The following is a 20,282-nucleotide window of genomic DNA, read 5'->3' on the forward strand; positions in this document are numbered from 1 at the left end:
CAAATGATTTGACCCTGGATGAAGTACATTTAGCTGCTATGTCCTTTTATACAAATGTTTTGAATGCAGGGACTTTGCTTGAAGTACGTATATATTGATGTATGAGTGTAGGTGATATTAAAACACACAACTGAGATCAAATGAGCGTTTATTTAAATCAAACTGCTTCAGTAGTCACAAAGTACAGCCAGCTTATAAATAATAATGCTACTCAGATATAAGGTTTTTTTAAACTTGACCTCTTTTGGTCCTTTTTTGACTGATTTTGATATTTAATAAGCATCTTTGGGTTTTCCACAGGAATGCTGAACCGGTGTGGTCCAGTATGTGCAGGGAAATCGCAGATTGGGTAGAGAATGGTCCTGAGTCGCCTCTAAAATCTACTGTTGGCATAGATGTGCACATGATTGGATTTTTTAAGAACAGTCATTTGGCTTTAAAACGATCACGAAAGGCCTGTAAACTAAAAAGTAAAACAGATGTGGAATGTGAAGTGTTTTTCATTTCAGACATCCTTAGCTAAAGCAAAAGTGTCCTAATTTTATAATGAAACACACCTCGTAATACCGGAAACTACTTTAAAGATCCTATTAACTGCAGAAACAAGCTGAGCCTCTGATCCAATGACTGATTAAACTCAGGAGATTAAACATCATGATCAACCTAGACTCTTTTTAAAGATGTCCTTCATTCTCTGACTCATCTGGTAAGGATTTTGATCCTCACAACTCAAAATAAATACTGTAGAGCACTTCCATTTATTCTTCTGACTCACTTTCCTGAATAGTAATTCTTAGAAAGTGGAGACTGTCCCCTCTGTCTCTTTTAAATTAGGCAGCTTCAGAAGGCACAGCGAAATGACAGAAGGCACAGGATTCAAAGCAGCGATCCTCCTGTCTGCTCACTATAAGGCCTCTAGGAGGTTTCTAATAACTTATTCCTATAAACAATAATGAGCTCTCAGGTGAGCTCTGTGTGTTTGGTCTGAGGCAGCAGCAGAGCCACCAGTCCTCCGGTCAGCAGCAGAGCGGACACCAGCAGGATGGGCACGACACAGTTTGAGTCCACCAGCTTTCCAAACGCTATGTTACCCATGATGGCGGCAACTCGGCCCACGCCAGTGAAGAAACCCGAGAGCAGAGGACCTGAAGGACGAAGAGAAACATCAAAACGTGAGCAGCTGTTGGTTATATATACAGAACAGAGGGATAATGTTATGGTAGTTAAGTTAAATGTCAAGCATTAGTAGGGGGTTTATCATTTAAAGGACTTTTGGGGGTTTCAAGATGTCCAAGGATTTTTCTTTATCCTACAGTTTTGCTAGGTGATCCTCCCTTCAAGTTACTGAATTTGAGTTAGGAACCTCTGAACTCCCACACCAGTAATCTGAAAATCCCCAACAGGGTTAATAACGGTGAAATATGTCCTACCCTTATAGGTGCAACAAAAGAGACTCAAAGGAGATGTCACAGTCAGCCAGAGGAACTGAAACCACCTGTGTTCATAGGCTGTAAGGAAACTTACCTCAGCTCTGTCGGGTAGAGCTCTGTTCCCAGCACATCCAGGGAGTTCCAGGCGATCACCGACACGCCGCTGAAGATGCAGGAGAGAAGAAGAGTCTGGGATTGGGTATGCACCTCGTAGATGAAGAAGACACTGACACTGGACACCATCAGGCTTAAGGCTGCAGACACAACGAGGAGGTGGGTAGATTCAGGGTCAGATATATTCAAAGTATAACACTGGTTGGTACAATATGGATTTAATCTGAAGACTCACACAGTAGAGCCTTTCCTCCCGTGTTGTCCATGATGAGGATGGTGAGGACGTTTCCTGGTAAGTTTGAAGCAGCGATGATGAAGCCCTCCATGTACACTGTCAGATGAGGAAGAGATACAGGTTATTCTGTGGTATTCAGGGGAATGGAGGCTTTCCCAGCATGCAGTGGGTTAGGACACAATATGTACTGCTTTATTTGACAGCTTTGTAATTTTCCAGGACACACACACCTTTTGTTTTGACCGGGTAGCAGCTTTGGTTGTGGAGCAGAGACGGCAGGGAAGCGTTGGCGCAGGGCGAGCCGCCGTCCTCCTCTATCCTCTTAAACAGCTCGGGGAACCACATCCACAGCCCGTAGTAACTACACACACACAACACGCACAAGCACACACACGTTAATATATCTTAGCTTTTGTACTCAAATGTTACTACTGTTTGTCATATATGGTTTTTACAGGATTGCTGTCTGCTGATTGGTTAGTTCCTCGGCTCATTTTGTGTGTTTCTAGTTGATCTATTTATCCAATTTTCAGGGACATTAGCTCAGTTGATTTATCTCTTTTTGTTATTTGTTTTTAGTTCTTAGGATTAGATGAGGTCCATAGTTTAGGCCGTGGCTTCTTGACCTCTCATGTCACATTCCTGAGTTTTTATAAGAACTATCTGATTTTTAAGCAGTCTTGAGTGTTTGCGAATATAAACCAAAAAATGTGTGCGGTAGTTTGGTAAAACGTTGGTTAAGAGGAACATTTTTGGAGCAGTTTTTGCTGTTAAGTCATGATTTCTGGTTGTTTAAGATAATTCTTGCAGTGGTTATCTCCCACTGCGCAGCTGCCTGCTTTAGATTTATCACATCAGCAGTGTTGAAACACGCATGATAAACACAAGCCCTGAACTTTGCACATATCCCTGACAACATGTAGTCTGAAGGAGACCTCCAGTTCCACTACAGATACTCTTTAGTTTACATGCAGACTCATTCTGGGACGACTCACCCGAAGGAGATGCAGTAGAAGACGATGAGCAGGGCGACGCTCCTGGATCTGAGCGGACCTTTAAACATCTGTTTGATGGGCATCACGGCCTGCAAATTCAAACACATAAATCATTACAAATAAAAATGGAAATCAAGTCAAGTCAAACAGGGGAAGTCCAGTCTGACTGTGTGTGAAATGGTTGTGTGCCAATTCTACAATTCTAAAATGTAAAGCTAAAAAAGCTGACTCTGAGGTCCTCATGGTTGGTCCTGCTTCATTGCTTATTCTTTAGGAGACACAAAATGTCAAAGTCCAGTTTACAGAGGATGAATTCATTCAGTTTCTTGCTGAAAAGTTGACTAATCCTAAATGAATGTGTTAGATAAAATAACCACTCACTAAACCTTGATAGCAGCTGAACAGAACATGTATTAACAGGTATATGAACTAAGCAGTAATGTCCATTTTTATTCAATTAGCAAAAAAATGCACATAATAGTGATCTGAAGCGCTCAACCTGGTTTCAGGCGGTTTTAGAGCAAGCAAGGAAAGCAGGTTAATCCAACCATGATACCTCAGGTCAAACTACGACACAGGTTAGATAGTGATAGTGCCTAAGGGGCAATGTAAAAATGCACTTGGGCAACCTCTAACAATCTGGATGTGGAGTTTGTCTGGGTTTATGATGTTACCTTTTTCACCATACTGCCGAGTCTCTCTCTCTGTGAACCCTGAGGTTTGGTCTCCTCCTGTTCTGCTCTTTTCTTGGAGTTGATGCACAAACCAAATTCCTTCAAGAGTTTCAAATGAAAGCGGTCACACTTACAGAAGATCATGTTACTGTAAAATTAAAGAATTCATGATAATTATTTTCTCATTAACTTGAAAAATAACTTCCCTTTTCATTTCACCTTTTGCACTACTTCTTTTTCTTTGGCTCAATTATAAGTGTATTTGTACTGTAGACTTTACAACTCATCAGAGCCTTTTTAAGCTTCACACATTGTGCCTCAAAACAATGATAATAAATCATAAAGGCATATAAGAATAAAATGAAGTTCTTACCGGTAAAGACTTTCCCTTTCCTCGCACGTTCAGCTTGAACATCACCTGGAAGACATGGATCGCCTCTTTCTCCAGGCCAGCCTGGAAAAGACAGGACTAAAATCTCAATGTCTGCTGGAAAAGAAAAGTGAAGCAGGCAGCAAATACGAGATCTACTCCTCCATTCAAATACCTCCATGAGGAACTTGGGGCTTTCAGGCATGAGCAGCCTGAAGGCCAGGGCTGAGGTGAGGCTGGGAACAGAGCAGAGCACCACAAACAGTCTCCAGCTCTTGAAGTCCAGAGTCCCAGGGAGAAATGAGCCCAGGTTTTTGGAATAATCAACCAGGCCAGACCTGCAGATACAAGAGAAGGAACTATTGAACACATTTTCTCTTTTTGATACTGTCACCCCAAGGGGAATAAGCCTAAACCTTTTTGAAGGAGTATATACACTTTGTAAAGGGAAGCTTAGCATGTGACTTAGGTTTCTCATTATACCACACGTGAGCACTTGAGCTTACAACCTTGGTGAATTTATATTTTTAAGCTGCAAAACTGATGATTTTTTATTTATGAGTATTCCCACCTGCTGCCAGGATGTTTCCTGCCATCCAGAAGGTGGCCAGAGCGCTGATCATCGCACCTCTCCTCAGTCGGGGCATGAACTCTGAGAAGTAGGAGAAGATAACAGGGATGGACCCGCCGACACTGCAGAAGGGAAGGAAAACAGAATTCCACCTATGACCCTGTTGGCTGTAGTATGATCTCTCTGAGCACTGAAACATACTTCATTGGGTGTGTTACCGTTAGTTGTACAACTCCAGGAAACACAATATAAAACATGTGCAAATCCTGTGCTCACCCGATGCCGCTGATGAACCGCAGCAGCAGGAAGAGCCAGAACCACGGAGCCAGGCTGGCCAGACCTCCAAACACCCCGTTGACTGTCAGGGACACCACCAAGACCCGGCGCCGCCCCCTCCGGTCAGCCAAGTACCCCCACATGTAGCCCCCCACCATCATTCCTAGAAAACCAGGAATAATATAACAACGTTAGCATTTAGCTCTTAGCATTGCTGTGATTTCCTCTAGAGTTGATTTTACAACATTAAATGATCTAGGCTGATTTATTTTTCCATTTCAACATTTTCACTGTATTATCATTTTCATGTCACCTTAGGTATATTAAGTTTAGACCAACAACCTAAAACCTATATTTATTTTTCCTTCACATCTAGTCTTAGCCCCTTTTCTTTTTTTGGACAAATAAGATAACTTTATTTATTGTGAATAATTGATAAGGTTGTTTTATCTGTCTATGTTGGTAAATTATTAAAAAGTGCAACTCCCAACATTCCAAATATATTGAATTTACAGTCATACATGACAAAGAAAAGCAGCAAAGCCTCATTTGAGGATCTGAAACCAGAGAATATTTGCTCAGTTATGGTAACTCATTTATTAACTGATTGTTATTCACCAAGGAAAATGCTGGCAGTGAGCAGGCCCATGTCTGAGGAGCTGAGCAGCAGATCGCAACGCGCTGTCGGGAGGAGGAAAGACACACAGAGAATCTCCACGGCATCGCTTGCATTGGCCCAACCACACACCACCAACAGCAGCCAGTGGAACAACCCAAAACCTGAAAGCAAAAGCAGAACAAGGAGTGAATAAACAAAGAGAAAAGTTATCCGTTAACTCATCATATTAACGGTAATGCAGTCTGCAGCTGCTGCTCTGCCCATTACTGTCAACACACACCTCAGAATTACATCAGGATGGTTTAGCAATGTTTTTAAATGTCATTCGTCAGAAACTGTGAATAATAGTTGATATTTAATGCTTTGCGGTACTTTTTAAAATGTGGATGAAGCATCTTTTACCCTAAAATCATGTAATCCTCCCTTTTAAACCAAAGAAACAAAACCATCACGTGTAATATTACCTGCTTCCTCTACTGCTTCCTCATACGTTAATCTTCTCTGTGCGCTCTCACCAGCATCATGTGGACTGTTCGATGAACTCCTGTCGAAAATGATTTCACCTAAAATAAAATCAGCAAAAAACAGACAAACAGTGAAGTGAAACAAAGGTGTCAGCTTAAACAGATATTTAAGAGGTCACAAGACTCTCATTTTGTTGGCGCTATAATTTATATTAACTATGTGTCTAATATTATAGGAAGACTGGGGGCAGAGACTATTTGGTCCCAAACTTGGGGACAGTTGGATTATCTCTATGTGCGGTCTGTTTTGATATGCAACATGTTTTTGCATCTATCCCCAAACCTGTCAGCCATAACACCAACAAATGTGTCGTGTTTTTTGGTGGAAGCAGGATCTAACTAATCTGTCCACAGTCTCCCCAACTATTGAATGTTTATTGGGAATCTGGTAGCCTTTTCATTTTGAATGGCAATAGTGAGTTAATGCTTGTTATTTAAGACCAGGAGTGAGAGAAGAACTCAGATTTTGTGCTTAAGTGAAAAAAGAAGAACCAGAGCATGGGAAAAGTTACAAGTGAAAGTCCTTCAAAATGTTACTCAAGTAAAGAACGAAAGTGTTAGCATCAACATACTTAAAACTAAAACTACTTATTATGCACAATGGCTGTTTTCAGAGTAATATATATGATGTGTTTGTATTATATGTATTGATGCATTAAGTGTTATCAAAGCTGGTAAATGTGCAGCATGTTTTAATGACGTTGGATACTGCAGGGTAGCTTGTGAATGTCATCCAGGTGTTACTAAAGTCTTATTAAAGTCTTGATAATATTTCACATCACTAATCAAAATCCATAAAATAACTTTAAATAATTGTAGTGGAGTAAAAGTACACGATTTACCCCTGAATTTTAGTTTAGTAAAAAAAGTAAATACTCAATTAAAGTCCCTCCAAATTGAACTTGCGTAGATTAAATGTTCTTAGCTACTTTACACCTCTGTCATTTAAATACTATATATTGTTTATACTTCTACTTGCACAGGGTATAGTGGTGGGTAGTTTAATCTACACAGCAATGCAAACTAATCTATAAGATCCTAACGTTTGCTTTGTCGCAGTCCTGTGAGAACCAGGCATTTCTTAAACTTTGTAAAGACAATGTTATCTGGTTTGTGATTACGCATTTCCAGATGATCCGAAACACTCTCGAAAACGTGTTTTTAGCAGGTGAAATAACACCATACAGAAAGTCACACTTAATTTTGGGTTCAAAAACAACCTTTACCTTCATCGGACTCCAGCTCATTTGGCCCCAGGTGTTCCCTGGTGAGAAGCGGCTCCCTCGCCTCCACGTCTTGACGAGTCATCACCCCCCCCAAAAATATCAGATGTCTCCAATATGATCTTTGAGCAGATCAGTTTACAAACACCTGCGAGATCAACCCCTGCCCAGGTCCATGGTGCTGTTTACACCGTTACTGCATCTGTCTCATGACTGCCAAGCCTCTCTGTGAAGCTAACTGTGGAGCTAACCTGACAAGAAGAGGAGGACCAGGAAGTAAAACAGAGAGCGGAGGTCTGCACGTCCTGTAGCCACCCTCCAATCACTCCTCCTCCCCTGCTTTTAGTTGTACTGTCTTCTGGAGAACTACCACAGTTTTAGCTGTAGCATAGGAGTTAACATTAGCAGCTAAAAGGAACAGAAGAAGGGGAGCAGTGGACGGACCTCCCCTTGTGTTTGTTTTAAGAAGATCTGAAGATGGCGACCAGCTCGGAGCGTAGTCCTCCTCCGTTTCCCGACTCCGAGGACCAAGATGTGCTGGACTCCGAAGAAGTTGGAGGCCGAGACAGTTATGAAGACGACGAGAACGATCTCTTCATGAGCGCAGTATGTCTGGTTGATTTTAAGCTAAGCTAATCTGATGCGGCTAACAACTGACGTTAACTGCCATAGGAATAGTTAGCTTTAACTGCCAATAACTGCCATAAGAATAGTTAGCTTAAACGGACATGTACTGCCTAAAGGATATTTAGCCTTAACTGACATTTACTGTCTTAAGAATAGTTAGCTTTTACTGACATTTACTGTGTAAAGAATAGTTAGCTTTTACTGACATTTACTGCCAACATAATGGTGAGCTAACGTCAGCAAATAGGGCTATTAAGGCGCTTTTAGCAAAAGTTTTGTGAGCTGAAGCAAACATGTAGCTCGTTTTTGTGCATTAAGAAAACAGTAATCAAATTATCGTAACATTAGCAACTGTTGTGTCGTACAATGTTAGCCTTTACTGTATGTTAAATTAGCAAAGTAGTGTATCGAGAGGAGGCACACGAATCCACCTTCCATCCCAATTTCTGACTTTTTATAAACAGCCTCTGCTGATCTTTGCCACTGTTTCAAACGCCCATTTTGGTATTGATTTCTTCCTGAAAGTTGCAATGTGGAGGACTGGCTGGCTGAGATTGTAATGAGGTCAATTGGGAAACCAGATGACACAAATTAAAGCCTGTGTTCCTAGTTTTCTGTGCAGAAAATCGGCCATACTTCCGGTTAACTTGCCCTGAATTCTGAAGGTAGGCTATCATCTTGTACATTTTGGATGTGCAGACCTTAAGGCAGCATATGTAGAGCAAGAAGCAGTGAAAGGGGAGCAGATTGCAGGAAATGAGGTCTGTGTGCTTTGTGAACGTCCTCTTTTGATTTTATTATTGAAATGAATACATTTTAAAATTCACTCTCCCTTTTTCTTGTTTTTGAATGAGGGTAAAAATCTGGCCCGAGCAGCCTCCTGTCATGTGAGTGAGCTGTGGTCACATGGTCAGAACCCGGATGTTTTCCTACAGTCAAAGTTCAGAGAGGAGATTGGAAAGTTGCTGTCTTTGATTTTTTTTCCCTCCTTTTTTCCTGCTGGATTCACTGCTGCATGGAAAAGCGTACTCAGCAAATTGTGGATGTTATGTTTCACATAGGCTATTTCTGCCAATGCAATAAAAAAGACCTTAGCGAAAACTATGACTCAAGTTTGCAAAATAAGGACATTGAATCTCAAAAGATTGCACTTGTAAACATTACAAAGTTGAATTAAAACCTCTCTATAAAGTGTCACAAACATTACAATCTTCAGATAAGTAGGTTTTTTATTGTATAAGACGTACCCAATAAACTGAAAAACTGGGCATTTATTTAATTTGTTTTCTGTGTGCATTATCCACAATAAGTGGTGCTGCCAAAAGTGTCATCTGGAGGCTCAGCTCAGAATTAAGTGGAACATGACATACAAATGCCAGAAGCTTTTCACTCATAAATGTAAAGTAACAAAAAAGAGGAAGTCACATTTATCACTTTCCCTCCGCTGCAAATCTAAAACGTACTCGCTTCCTTTAATACCTGTTTAACTCACCTAAAAAGAGTTTTGTTTTAATTAAAGCGAATACATTTGTGGAAGTTTTAGTTTTTGTCGATGCAATATTCTAGTGAAAACCCATTTAACTTGATACGGAGACTTCTATTATGCTGGAGGGACAGTTTCTACGAAGGTTTATTGACATTTTATGGTATGAGGAATTTGTATTCCTTCCACACACCTTATGACAGTCATGGAAAACAAATTATTCTAGCTGAGGATAAAAGGATTATATATTTAATCTTTACATGATTGACAGATTTGCTACTTTGCTTTGTTTGGTTTTTATTGTATTTATTTGGGGTTTGAACATTTTGTCAGACAAAAGAACCAGTTGGAATTTTTGCATTGATCTGAAATAAATTGGAATGTGCTTGGTTTTTCTTTTCCTTACATTGTACGTTCCCAATCTTTAATCCCTAAAAATATTGACAAATAATTGTTAGGTGCAGTCTTATCTAAATTCTTAAAAACAGGGGTTTCAAAGTTCTTCATTGCAAGCACCCCTTAGCCGAAAAAGAGACGAAGCAGGGACCCCAATGTATAAAAATGAATTGCACATAGCATGTTGGCCTTGAGTGCCTTGTATGAATATACCTTTTGATAGTGCACACAAATTAAGCTACTAAATTAATAACAATTTTAAGATTCATATATTTATCATATTTAAATGTTTGAAAAAATGGCGAATGGGTTTGTCAATTTCCGATATTCAAGTTCAAACGTTTATTCAGACTTTTTGCCCGGGCCCTCTACCGTAATTCTGGTAGCTATATGGGTTGTGGTCCTGTTCCATGCTCTAAAATTTGAAATCTTTATCCGTCTCTCCAGAGCAACCCTCCACTGACAGACATGGACAGCCTACTGTCTCCTTCGAGTGAACCCAGCAATGTTTTAATGAAGCCTCCCGTTGACCTCATGGATGATCCCTTAATTGAGCCCGTCAGCTTCCAAACAGAAAACACACCATCCAGTGAAGTCGTGAGCGAACCCTCGGATGATTTTGTCGACCTAACAAACAACATCACCGACTCTCCGGATGAAAAAGACACAGCTGAAAGTCCCGTTGCAGATGCAGAAGGGGACACATCTGAAATCCCTTTAGATGAGCCCACGGAGGAATTTGAAGACATATTTGGAAGTGAAGCCGAAGCCCCGAAAGAGGAAGTAGTAGAAGCAGATGTTACTGTTGAAGAAACAGCAACGGATAAAGGTGGAGATGCCAGTCGTGTTACAGTTCCACCTGTTGATGAGAAAACAAGAAGTGATGAGGAACAGGAAGCAATAGCAACTTCCACCGATCCAATTATCAACCTCAGTGATGATTTGCAAGCCGTTGAAACAGAACAGCCACTACCTGCCAGCTTAGCATTCGTTGACCCTTTGGATGACCTTCTAAGTGATGATTCGCCAGCCACGGACACACAACAGCCACCGCCTGCCAGCGTCACATTTGCTGACCCTTTGGTTGATGTCATCAGCGATGATTCCCCAGCCGCTGAAACACAAGAACTACAGCGTCCAAAGGGAGTATTCATTGAATCTTTGGTTGAAGGCATCAGTGATGATTCCCCAGCTGCTGAAACTCAAGAACCACCGCGTGCCAGCGAAGCGTTCTTTGACCCTTTGGACGACCTTCTCAGTGATGTTTCGCCAGCCGCTGAAAAACAACAGCCACTGCCTGCCAGCAACACATTCGTTGACCCATTGGATGACCTCTTCAGTGATAATACCCCAGCCGCTGAAACACATCAGCCACCGCCTGCCAGCAAAGCGTTCGTTGACCCTTTGGTTGACCTCCTTAGTGTTGCTGCACCTGCTGCTCAAGCCAAAATAACCACACCGGCAACAGTCGATCTGTTCGACGACGAAGGGAGCGACATTTTCACAGAAGCCCGGCAGACCAAGCCTGCCAAGCAGCAGCAGCAGAGCCTTTTCGGCGGGGAACCCGACGAGGATCTGTTCGATGAGCCGCTAGGGGCCTCGTCAAAGAAAGCTGTGAGCACGGAGCCGAGGGACAAACCCGTCAAAGCCAAAGCTGCTTCTACTGATGTTAGCAACATGGGGGGGCCTCTGCAGGACAGTACTCCTGCAGAACCTGCTGATATCTTCAGTGAGGAAGCCGTCACCACCGTGCCCATGGCCAAAAACACCAGCGCCGTCTCCTCCAAGAGCAATGGAGTCCACTCGGAAGAGGAGACGGATATATTTGCAGGTGGGTCCACTAATTCAGACTCTCCATATTTAACCCCTTTTTTTTAGTTTGTCTTCGAACATGTAATAACTTGTAAATTAAAAGTCACATAACTGCTCTCAAGAATCAAAATACTTAACCAAAACATAACCAGAACTACATTTTGAAAACACCAGATGTCATATAATGTCCTTTTCAGTGTTTTCTTTTTTTTTCCAGTCTTTATTTCTTGAAGGTAGTTTGTCGTATTAGATTAGCGGACGGTAGAAAGCTTACAGGAAGTGCAGGGACACAGACGGAGGATAACACGCAACAAAGGTTCACGGACAGATTCAAAGCAGGGATTCATTTCATGGTCGATTTTATAAAACACACGACTCCTAATGTAAAGAACACGCCACAGGTTCAGCACTGTATTCCTATAACCTTATCAGAGTTTAAATAAAGACAACGCATTCAAGTCAGTGCAGCGGAGCCAGAGATATGGCTTTATCTATTCAATGCATTCTTCCTCCTAAGCAACAACGCTGACTCGTGTTACATTATTTTTTGCGATTTCTCAACTCTTTTTGACGTATGGAGTAAGACTCAGATTTCCGTACAAATGTGGGAGTGCCCCTTTTTTAACTGACCAACAAATGAGACACTTGTGACTTCAGTTTACAAGCACGACTCCCCATGTGATTGAGCTGCAATAAACTAGAGGCTGGAAGCAAACTCTAGGTAATGATTTCAGAGTGAAGGTCCGTATTAAATGTCTTTTTTAAGCATATTTTTTTTGCTTCGGACAGCCTAAGATGTGAAGAAAATAGTGTACATCCCTCCACACATTTCCATTGTGCAAGTGATACAGAAAGGGCCGGTTTCTTTTCTGCTTCTTTCCTCGCTGACAGAAGCCACAGTGGAGCTTTCCCTCGACAGTCCGCGGGAAGAGAGAAAGAAAGATGTGACAGTCGCACCGTCTGCGTCCGCCGCCCCCCTCCTGTCGGCTGCTGCCAGCCTGGTGAAGCCACAAGCTGCTGCCCTGGAGGAGGTACACACAAACACACACATAATATCCCAGAATGAAAATCCTAGTCTGCCAACAAAGTTAAAACTGCTGATTTAAGTTTTCTGGAAGATCTTTTGAGAAGCCCAGTTGGTCATTCAGTTAGCGTTTAGCACCTTCCCGGACCGACATTACGGAAATAAACTTCAATAGAAATGTTTGTTTACAGCAAATCATTCCCACTGTCAGTGTTTAACTCTCTGTTCAAAATGTGTTACAGTTGGAGAAGAGGAAGAAGAAGAGCAGAAGACAAATTTGAGATCTTTGTGTCCGTTAAAGATCCGGAAAAAGTTGGTAAGGGTGTTATCAGTTTTATTATTTATCTGAGGTACTCAGTCATTGATTTTGAGTGTTTCAAACTTAGGAAAGGATCAAGAAAAGGGAAACTTCGGTGCAGTTTGACTTAACTAATATTCTTATAATCAATGTGTCTTTTTATTTTGCTCTGACTTTTATTCCTTTTTTTCCCAGGGGATGGAATGAACGCCTACATGGGCTACAAAGTAACCACACAGGTAAAAACATCTATCGATATCCAGCTTTTCACATGACATGAAGTGGGTCCTCTTAAACCCAGAGGACGTTAGCGGTTACTCATCATATTTGTGGTAACAATGGGCCAAGACAGGAAGTGCTGGTCAGCGTTTTTCAGGAGTTACGGCCATGCACTGTTCTTGGAATAGCAGACGTGGATTACATCATCGCTGTTTTTTTGTTCTAATCAACCAAATTCAAGTGTGTTTCGAACGTTAAATCCAATTAAATAATATGAAATGTGTTTCAGACCCAAATGCCGATGTTCCGCAACAAGACGTTCACAGTGAGGCGACGCTTCAGCGACTTCCTCGGCCTCTACGAGAAGCTCTCTGAAAAACATGGACCAAATGGATTCATCGTGCCCCCGCCTCCAGAGAAGAGCATCCTGGGTAGGCGGACTTTCTGTTTCCTCTAATGGTGTAACTGTGAATCTGGTTTTTATAAGAAGGGACATCTCTTACAGGTATGACAAAGGTGAAGGTGGGAAAGGAAGACTCTTCATCAGCAGACTTTGTGGAGAGAAGAAGAGCAGCTCTGGAGAGGTAAGAGAAAAGAAAGGATGTTACGTAGCTGTAGGTAATCCCGCCCTCCTGTTCCTCCAGTCTTCCTTACTTTTGCTCTGGCCATTAACAGCAAATTAAAGTGAGTTTTATTTCCATTTTTCCTATTCAACAGGTATCTCCAGAGGGTGGTAAATCACCCGTCACTCCTCCAGGATCCTGATGTCAGAGAGTTCCTGGAGAGAGATGAAGTAAGCCAAATTTAGGGAGCCTCTGGGGCTTTTAATAAGACACATTTATTTTTAAATACTGTTCTCTTCAAGCCCATAAACCTGCCTGTGCTTAACTTTAGCACATAATAACTCTCCGATTAAATAATCTATACAGCATCTGCCATCAACTGCTACTTGATCCCTTTCGTTTATCCATACTTTTATTACGTTTTAAATGTATAGTAACCGTGTGTCTGTGTCTCCAGTTGCCCAGAGCGACGAGCACTCAGGCTCTGAGCGGCGCCGGCTTCCTGAAAATGATCAACAAAGCAACAGATGCTGTCAGTAAAATGACCATCAAGATGAACGAGTCAGACGTGGTGAGTACAGATGTGAACAGACACTCGCGCTGCATCAGGGCTGCTTCGAAACTCTTCTTCCAGTAAAGAGCCGAGCATTTCCAACTCCCAGGTTAAGTGTGATGGCACGGGGCCAACAGATAAGGGATTGTTTTTGCAGAGTGGCTTTATGTTAGTCTGTTTGCTTGTTTGAATTTCATCTGAAAAGAGGAATTACTAAGAGAAACAGTCATGGTTTTATTTAGTCCTTTTCATACGCCACAGTGTTTGTGATGCACTTCAAATGAACAGACACATGACTTTGTAATCTGATCTGGTGCTCTAGATTTACTCATTTGTGTTTGCTCAAGTGCAAGATAACCGTCTTAAACTATTTAACAAACCACTATTATTGTAAAGACAGTCACACTGATAACCAATCAGTTGTTTCATAAAGAAACTGAGCTGTGACACTAATTTCCTCTCGATCCGACCTCAGAGTTACACACACATGCAGAAGGTTCCAGTGTGTTTGAAGCTAAATCATTTTCCATGAAATCACCAAAGAGTGGAAAATATTCTCGTACAAAATATATGATTCAAGAATCGTTCAATTTGTTTGACCAATTGTAACTTAATGTGTTTGCACGGCACCTTTCATATACGCAGTTCAGAAGGGTTCACAGATGAATAACAACTGTAGACCATGAAAACAACAGCAGTTATTATAGATTAGAAATAAGCTTTGTTCCAGAAATAATGGTATAACTGAATGATGTAATGTTTGCTGCAGTGGTTTGAGGAGAAGCTGCAGGAGGTGGAGTCTTCAGATCAGCACTTCAGGAAGCTCCACGCGCTGGTGGAGTCTCTGGTCGTCCACCGGAAAGGTCAGTCCCCTCCCTCAAACACTGAAGCTGGTCATTATAAGTCTGGCAAAACTAATGACACGTAACGGTGGTTTCAGGAAACGGCAGCTTTGGTGTGATGGTTTCCATCCAGCCTTGCAAACTCATTTTCCCCAAGTTCCTATCCCTTTATTTTTGGAGTATTTTGAATATCTTCTCTCACAGAACTGTGATATATTTTCTGTGTATCATATAATGTTTTTGTCCCCTCTCCAGAGCTGTCGTTAAACACAGCCGGCTTCGCTAAGAGCACGGCGATGCTGGGCAGCGCAGAGGACAACACCGCCCTGTCCCGAGCTCTGTCCCAGCTGGCAGAGGTGGAGGACAAGATGGAGCAGCTGCACCAGGAGCAGGCCGCCAACGACACCTTCTGCTTCGCAGAACTCATCGCAGATTACATCCGCCTGCTTGGAGCCGTGAGGGTACGGAGAAAACCTGTTCTGCTCATTCCTAGATGTCTTGACACTTATTATTTTCTGTTTGGCCTGTGCTACAAGGCTAAAGCTATTGTTGTTATTATAATATAAACATGTAGTGATCCTGTGTGTGTGTGTTTGGACTGCAGGGGTCGTTTGATCACCGGATGAAGGCGTGGCAGCGCTGGCAGGACGCTCAGACCGCTCTGCAGAAGAAGAGAGAGACAGAGGCCAAACTGCTGTGGGCGAACAAACCTGACAAGCTGCAGCTGGCCAAAGAGGAGATTGCTGAGGTATGCAGGCCGATGTCAGCAACGTGGAATAACTCCAGATGAGGCGGTGATGCCTGGAAGTGCTGCAGATAGTTATTTGCTTGTGATGACAGCGCCTGCATGACGAAACAAATCAGAGTTAAATTAGATTTAAATCTCCCCTTTCTTTTAATTAACCTGTTTATTGTCAGGAGACGATATTTATTAGATATATTAGTACTTAAGTAATTCATATGCTTTCTACTGTAATAATGTGTATTAATCTCCTTCCTTTCCATTTGTATAACTAATGGATGGTATAGAGGCTTCATCATTTAGGTAGAAGCCAGAAAAACACAGTAAGTCAATATTAAGCAAAATGTGAGATAGTGAACACAACTACTCTCAAATAAAAATGGGCTTTGTTTCACAGAAGTCTGAGATACTTTTAGCTTATAATTTAGATTTTTAAACTCAGTATTAATATACAATGCCCCTTTTGTTTTTGTCACTACTCAAAGTAGCTTTTTTATATCATACCATGACATGACTGCGCCTCCATACTTCGAGACTTTGATCTTTTCCTCTCTTCCTCCTCTCAGTGGGAGGCCAAGGTGACGCAGTATGAGAGGGACTTTGAAAGAGTTTCTGCTACGGTGCGCAAGGAAGTGGTGCGCTTTGAGGTACGGATGTTATCCGTGTTGCATTCAGGTGCTGGACCATTGAAAAAGATGATCCCTTACTGATGTGGGGAATTGTTCTTGTTTGATCCCGCAGAAGGAAAAGGCCAGGAACTGTAAAAGAGAGATCATTAATTACCTGGAGTGTCTGCTTCAGTCTCAGCAACAGGTGAGTGTGTCTTTAGTCAAACACAAGTATTGAACAGGTTTATAATCAAACACCCTTCCTGCCAAACCAGTCGGTGTACATTTAGAAGTAGTTTGATATTTTTCAAACTATGGGAGTCTCTATTTTTCACTCACAAGGTTACAGAATAATTGTATTTATATTCAAATGATTTGTAGCTCAAATGAAAATGTACAAAACAGTGTGTGGATATTCCTGGGACCGTAGAAGTAGGATTCCTGGAATATCTTAGAAAACAAATAAAGATAGAGGTATGAGATCTGTGTTGCATGGGGTTAGGAAAAGGAAAGATGAAAGCTTCACAAATGAATTGTTATGATATATTATGTATTACTAATGAATGTGTTGATGGCTTTTATTAAATAGATTACCAAATACATTGAGAAAATAGGTCTTCATGTTTTAAGTGCTCCAATGCAGAATGATCCAATGCACTTTTAAATGATGACCAACTAAGGAAAGAAAAACTGTAACGGCTCACTTAAAGATATAAAATAGAAATACTTAACTTAAACTGAAACTGCCACTGGGGCACCAGAAAGCCAAATCTTTCCAGGCAGAATATCCTTTCATTATTGATTGTAGTATTTCCAATAATACACACAACATAAGCAATATAAAGCTCCAACAAAAACCGTTATAGTAGTAGGGTCATGCAAAGTAAGGGCGCCTATCCCTTTTTAATAGAGAGAGGTGTGTGTACATGTGTCGAGCCAGCGAGAGTCAGCTAGTGTGTGTCTTGACGTGCTTGAAATTGTAGCTGTGGTTTTTGTATAAAGTCAAAAGTGATTCATAATTGGAAAACATCCACCTGATGCTAAATATGAACCCCTTCTTATCTATGAATGACCCTGACGCTGTTGTCTCTTCTCTCCCTCCAGCTCATAAAGTACTGGGAGGCTTTCTTACCAGAAGCCAAAGCTATCGCCTAACCGTCGCGCTCCAGCCTCTTGGGCGACAGTACAGGCTGCCTTCTTCTTATACACTTTACCTCTTGCCTTTAAACCAAGGAAAATGCGCGCATTGTAAAGGGAGATACAATCAACCTGTTTTTTTTAATCACCTTTAACATATAGCTCTGTACTCTATTGTATTAATAATTGTATATTTTCATTTAACCTTCCACAAATATTTTCTTATTAGATGAAAAAGAGTTTGCATATACAAAGGTTATGGTCACACGAGGAGGAGAAAGCAGAGGACTGATTCCATTCATTTTTCCACAAGAGAAGGGAAACGACCGAGTCCGTTGTTCTCAGGATTTTCTCCTCCATGACCGGGAGTCACGTCAGCAGTGGTTTCTCGTTTACAGCGCGGCTGCTCTCTCATCAGACATCTCTGGGGACCCAGGTGAAGAAAGTGGCCGAGAGTTTCACTCTTGTTTCTTCTTTTAAACGACTCAAAGGGATAAAAAAACAAAACGGTAAAAAAAAAAAAAGTCTGAGCACTTCCACCAGGTGGATGAAGTAATTAAATACCAGCCATGTTTTTGTTTGTTTTTCTTTAAGATTTAAGATACTATCGATGGTGCGGGGTGTTGAGAGGCATTACATTATTACAGCTGGGTTGCATCGTAGGTCAAGCTTGTGAGTTTTTAGATCTTGTTTCAATCATAGTGCAAACCTTACTGGTAACACATGTCTGTGCCTTTTTGAAGTCAGAGGGGCGTTCGGGGTATTACAAAACAAATGTGAGAAACCTGTTCTCAGTTGTAGAGAACAACCATGATGATACAAAGTGTCAACGCTGGGTTTAACCAAACTAGTGTCCTCATGTTAAAGCCCATTTACTACAAATTGTGTTTTTCTTGCTTATAACTCTACATGTTTTTCGTTTTGAATGAGTTACTTTCCAGAGAGCCTTCAGTAGGGAACAGAACTTGCACAGACTTGAGAACAGGTAATCTTCACAGTGAGAAATATGAATGTTTCATCATTTTCCTGTGGTAATGCAGAACTGTAAGTGCCAGTTTGACACTTTTGAAGGCAACACTGATGACTAAGTTTAAGTAATACAGTAAATGCTGTGTTTCCACTGTAAGGATTAGCCTTAAGAGCAAGTTTCAAGTCCCTGCAAGTTTCCTGCTTTAGTGACGTAAAGGCTGCCTGGATGTGAGGGTTCTGAGTCCTTCGATGACACGTGTTTGTCTGCAACTAACACTTACTTTCCTTAATGCGTTTGTCTGAAAATGAAATGCTTAGTCTATGAAATGACTCAAAAAATTGTAAAATGGTTCCCAGAGCCTAAGGTGTCGTCTGAAATGGTTTAATTATAAACAGTGTGGTTTGTTTTAAAGGTACCCTGTGGAGATTGTGACATTTTGTGGGTTTGGTATTCCCAATGTTGTTGTCTTGCTGATGGGTTTTCTGCTAATCGACATCTTGTGGCAACAATTTGCCAACGACGTCAAGGAATAGGATTGCTTTCTAGTGTATGGATGTATATTTCATATTATATCCCCCATAAGAAGGGTCTCCAAACTCATTCAACTCGTCTGTTAGACCGCTAAGAAGCACTTAGAAGAAACGGTTACAAACTGCGCACAAAAATCCACAGGGTGCCTTTTTAAATGTACCATAAATAAACAGAAAAAAGTGGAACCAGCGACGGTAGGGCATTTTTGCATGATGCATCGTTAGTAATTGACATCGTTGTTGGTTAATTATCTGTTCATTGATTCAGCACTAAATAAAACGGTGTGATTTCTAGTAAATGGGCAACAACATGCAAAAAAAGACTTGATGCTGACTTGTAGAAACGAGATTAATGTCAAATACTAAACGTACTGATGTCATAATGAACCTAATTCATCCCTGAAGCCTCATCCTTTGCAAGTTGAACATCAAACGGTAACAAACCTTTGGTGCCATCCTTTGATTACAGCTTTAATTTCACATTTGCACACACACTTAAATTGAAGCCGTGTCATGTGTTGTCATCTCTTAACTTGCAGACATTTCTTTGCACAGTTTTCCGTTTGTGTTTTGACAGCAAGATGCACGCTTGTTTTAAACTGTTGTTAGACAGCACTCGATTCAAACTGGTTGTTAGTGCGACCTCATACTGTATGTCATCACTTGTGCAGAGCAATGGCGGCACCGTGTCATAGAAGTTTCTTTTTAAACAAATCAATAAAAGTTGCACTGTTTACACTTGGAAATTTCATTAAGAACCTCGGACTTCTGTGTCTTATTTTGAAAAGTCATAGTAGTGTCAAAGTCAAGTATTGATTATCAACGCTCCCTAGTTAAGATAATATCCTGAAGCAAGATGCTTTAGTAAATGTCCACATTCATGATCAAAGTGAAAGGGATGCCATGAAAAACACCACCAAGTGCCATCATGATTTCACTTTCCTGCAGCTTTCAGCTTCACATCACACCACAGGGACCATGAAGTGGGACTATAGGATATTTTGGAAAAAGGGACCACAAAGATAAAGTGAATTAGTGACAGACTCCACAGATTTGCAAAAGCATTGTCGGGTCCTCAATGGACGGTTAAGACAACAAAGAGCAGGAATCAGATTGTCTTTTTAGCCTGGCGCCTACATTAACCACAATGCAAAAGGAAAAGGGTAAGGCCATTTTATATGTTTAAGACAATGAAAGCAGGTTGTTTTGATATATTCATTATATATTGATTATATTCAAAGGCACATTAATATTTAGTCCTCTGAATCTGGAATAATGTACAATTCACAGCACATCCTCACAATGTCAGGAACGTTTCATCTACACTTTGCTCTGGTCTGGCTTTACTCTTCACTGATTGGTTACAGAAACTTTAGTGGCCACCGTAAATAAAATATAATGAATGTATTTTAAGAAGAAATATAAATTAAGGTGATTAATCATACTT

General features: G+C 41.1%; 2 protein-coding genes across 2 annotated transcripts; one reads left to right on the plus strand and one right to left on the minus strand.

Moving 5' to 3' along the window:
- Positions 1-131: 131 nt before the first annotated feature.
- On the minus strand, positions 132-7,661 carry sv2 (synaptic vesicle glycoprotein 2). The gene is given in 15 exon segments (XM_063902020.1): positions 132-1,131; positions 1,133-1,145; positions 1,525-1,684; positions 1,780-1,875; positions 2,010-2,140; positions 2,775-2,863; positions 3,449-3,547; positions 3,822-3,902; positions 3,994-4,106; positions 4,109-4,156; positions 4,390-4,511; positions 4,666-4,828; positions 5,284-5,445; positions 5,749-5,847; positions 7,035-7,661. Coding segments are annotated over 15 exon segments (1,629 nt in total). The 5' UTR covers positions 7,117-7,661; the 3' UTR covers positions 132-960.
- snx1a (sorting nexin 1a) lies at positions 7,265-19,593 on the plus strand. The gene is made up of 15 exons (XM_063902067.1): positions 7,265-7,637; positions 9,985-11,368; positions 12,241-12,423; positions 12,639-12,689; positions 12,867-12,910; positions 13,180-13,321; positions 13,396-13,474; positions 13,608-13,683; positions 13,911-14,024; positions 14,776-14,869; positions 15,104-15,309; positions 15,453-15,596; positions 16,157-16,237; positions 16,332-16,403; positions 17,303-19,593. The coding sequence occupies exons 1-15, from the start codon at positions 7,509-7,511 to the stop codon at positions 17,351-17,353; spliced, it is 2,850 nt and encodes a 949-aa protein (XP_063758137.1). The 5' UTR covers positions 7,265-7,508; the 3' UTR covers positions 17,354-19,593.
- Positions 19,594-20,282: the final 689 nt, after the last annotated feature.

Source organism: Eleginops maclovinus, chromosome 2 (genome assembly GCF_036324505.1).
Source record: "Eleginops maclovinus isolate JMC-PN-2008 ecotype Puerto Natales chromosome 2, JC_Emac_rtc_rv5, whole genome shotgun sequence".
Taxonomy (NCBI): Eukaryota; Metazoa; Chordata; class Actinopteri; order Perciformes; family Eleginopidae; genus Eleginops; species Eleginops maclovinus.

Excerpts from the sequence above, each read along its gene's own strand:
- snx1a (XM_063902067.1), top strand. The coding sequence starts at position 7,509 with ATGGCGACCAGCTCGGAGCGTAGTCCTCCTCCGTTTCCCGACTCCGAG. Across the intron at positions 12,690-12,866 it reads TAAAGATCCGGAAAAAGTTG|GGGATGGAATGAACGCCTAC; the intron begins GTAAGGGTGTTA and ends TTTTTTTCCCAG. Across the intron at positions 15,597-16,156 it reads CCAAAGAGGAGATTGCTGAG|TGGGAGGCCAAGGTGACGCA; the intron begins GTATGCAGGCCG and ends TCCTCCTCTCAG.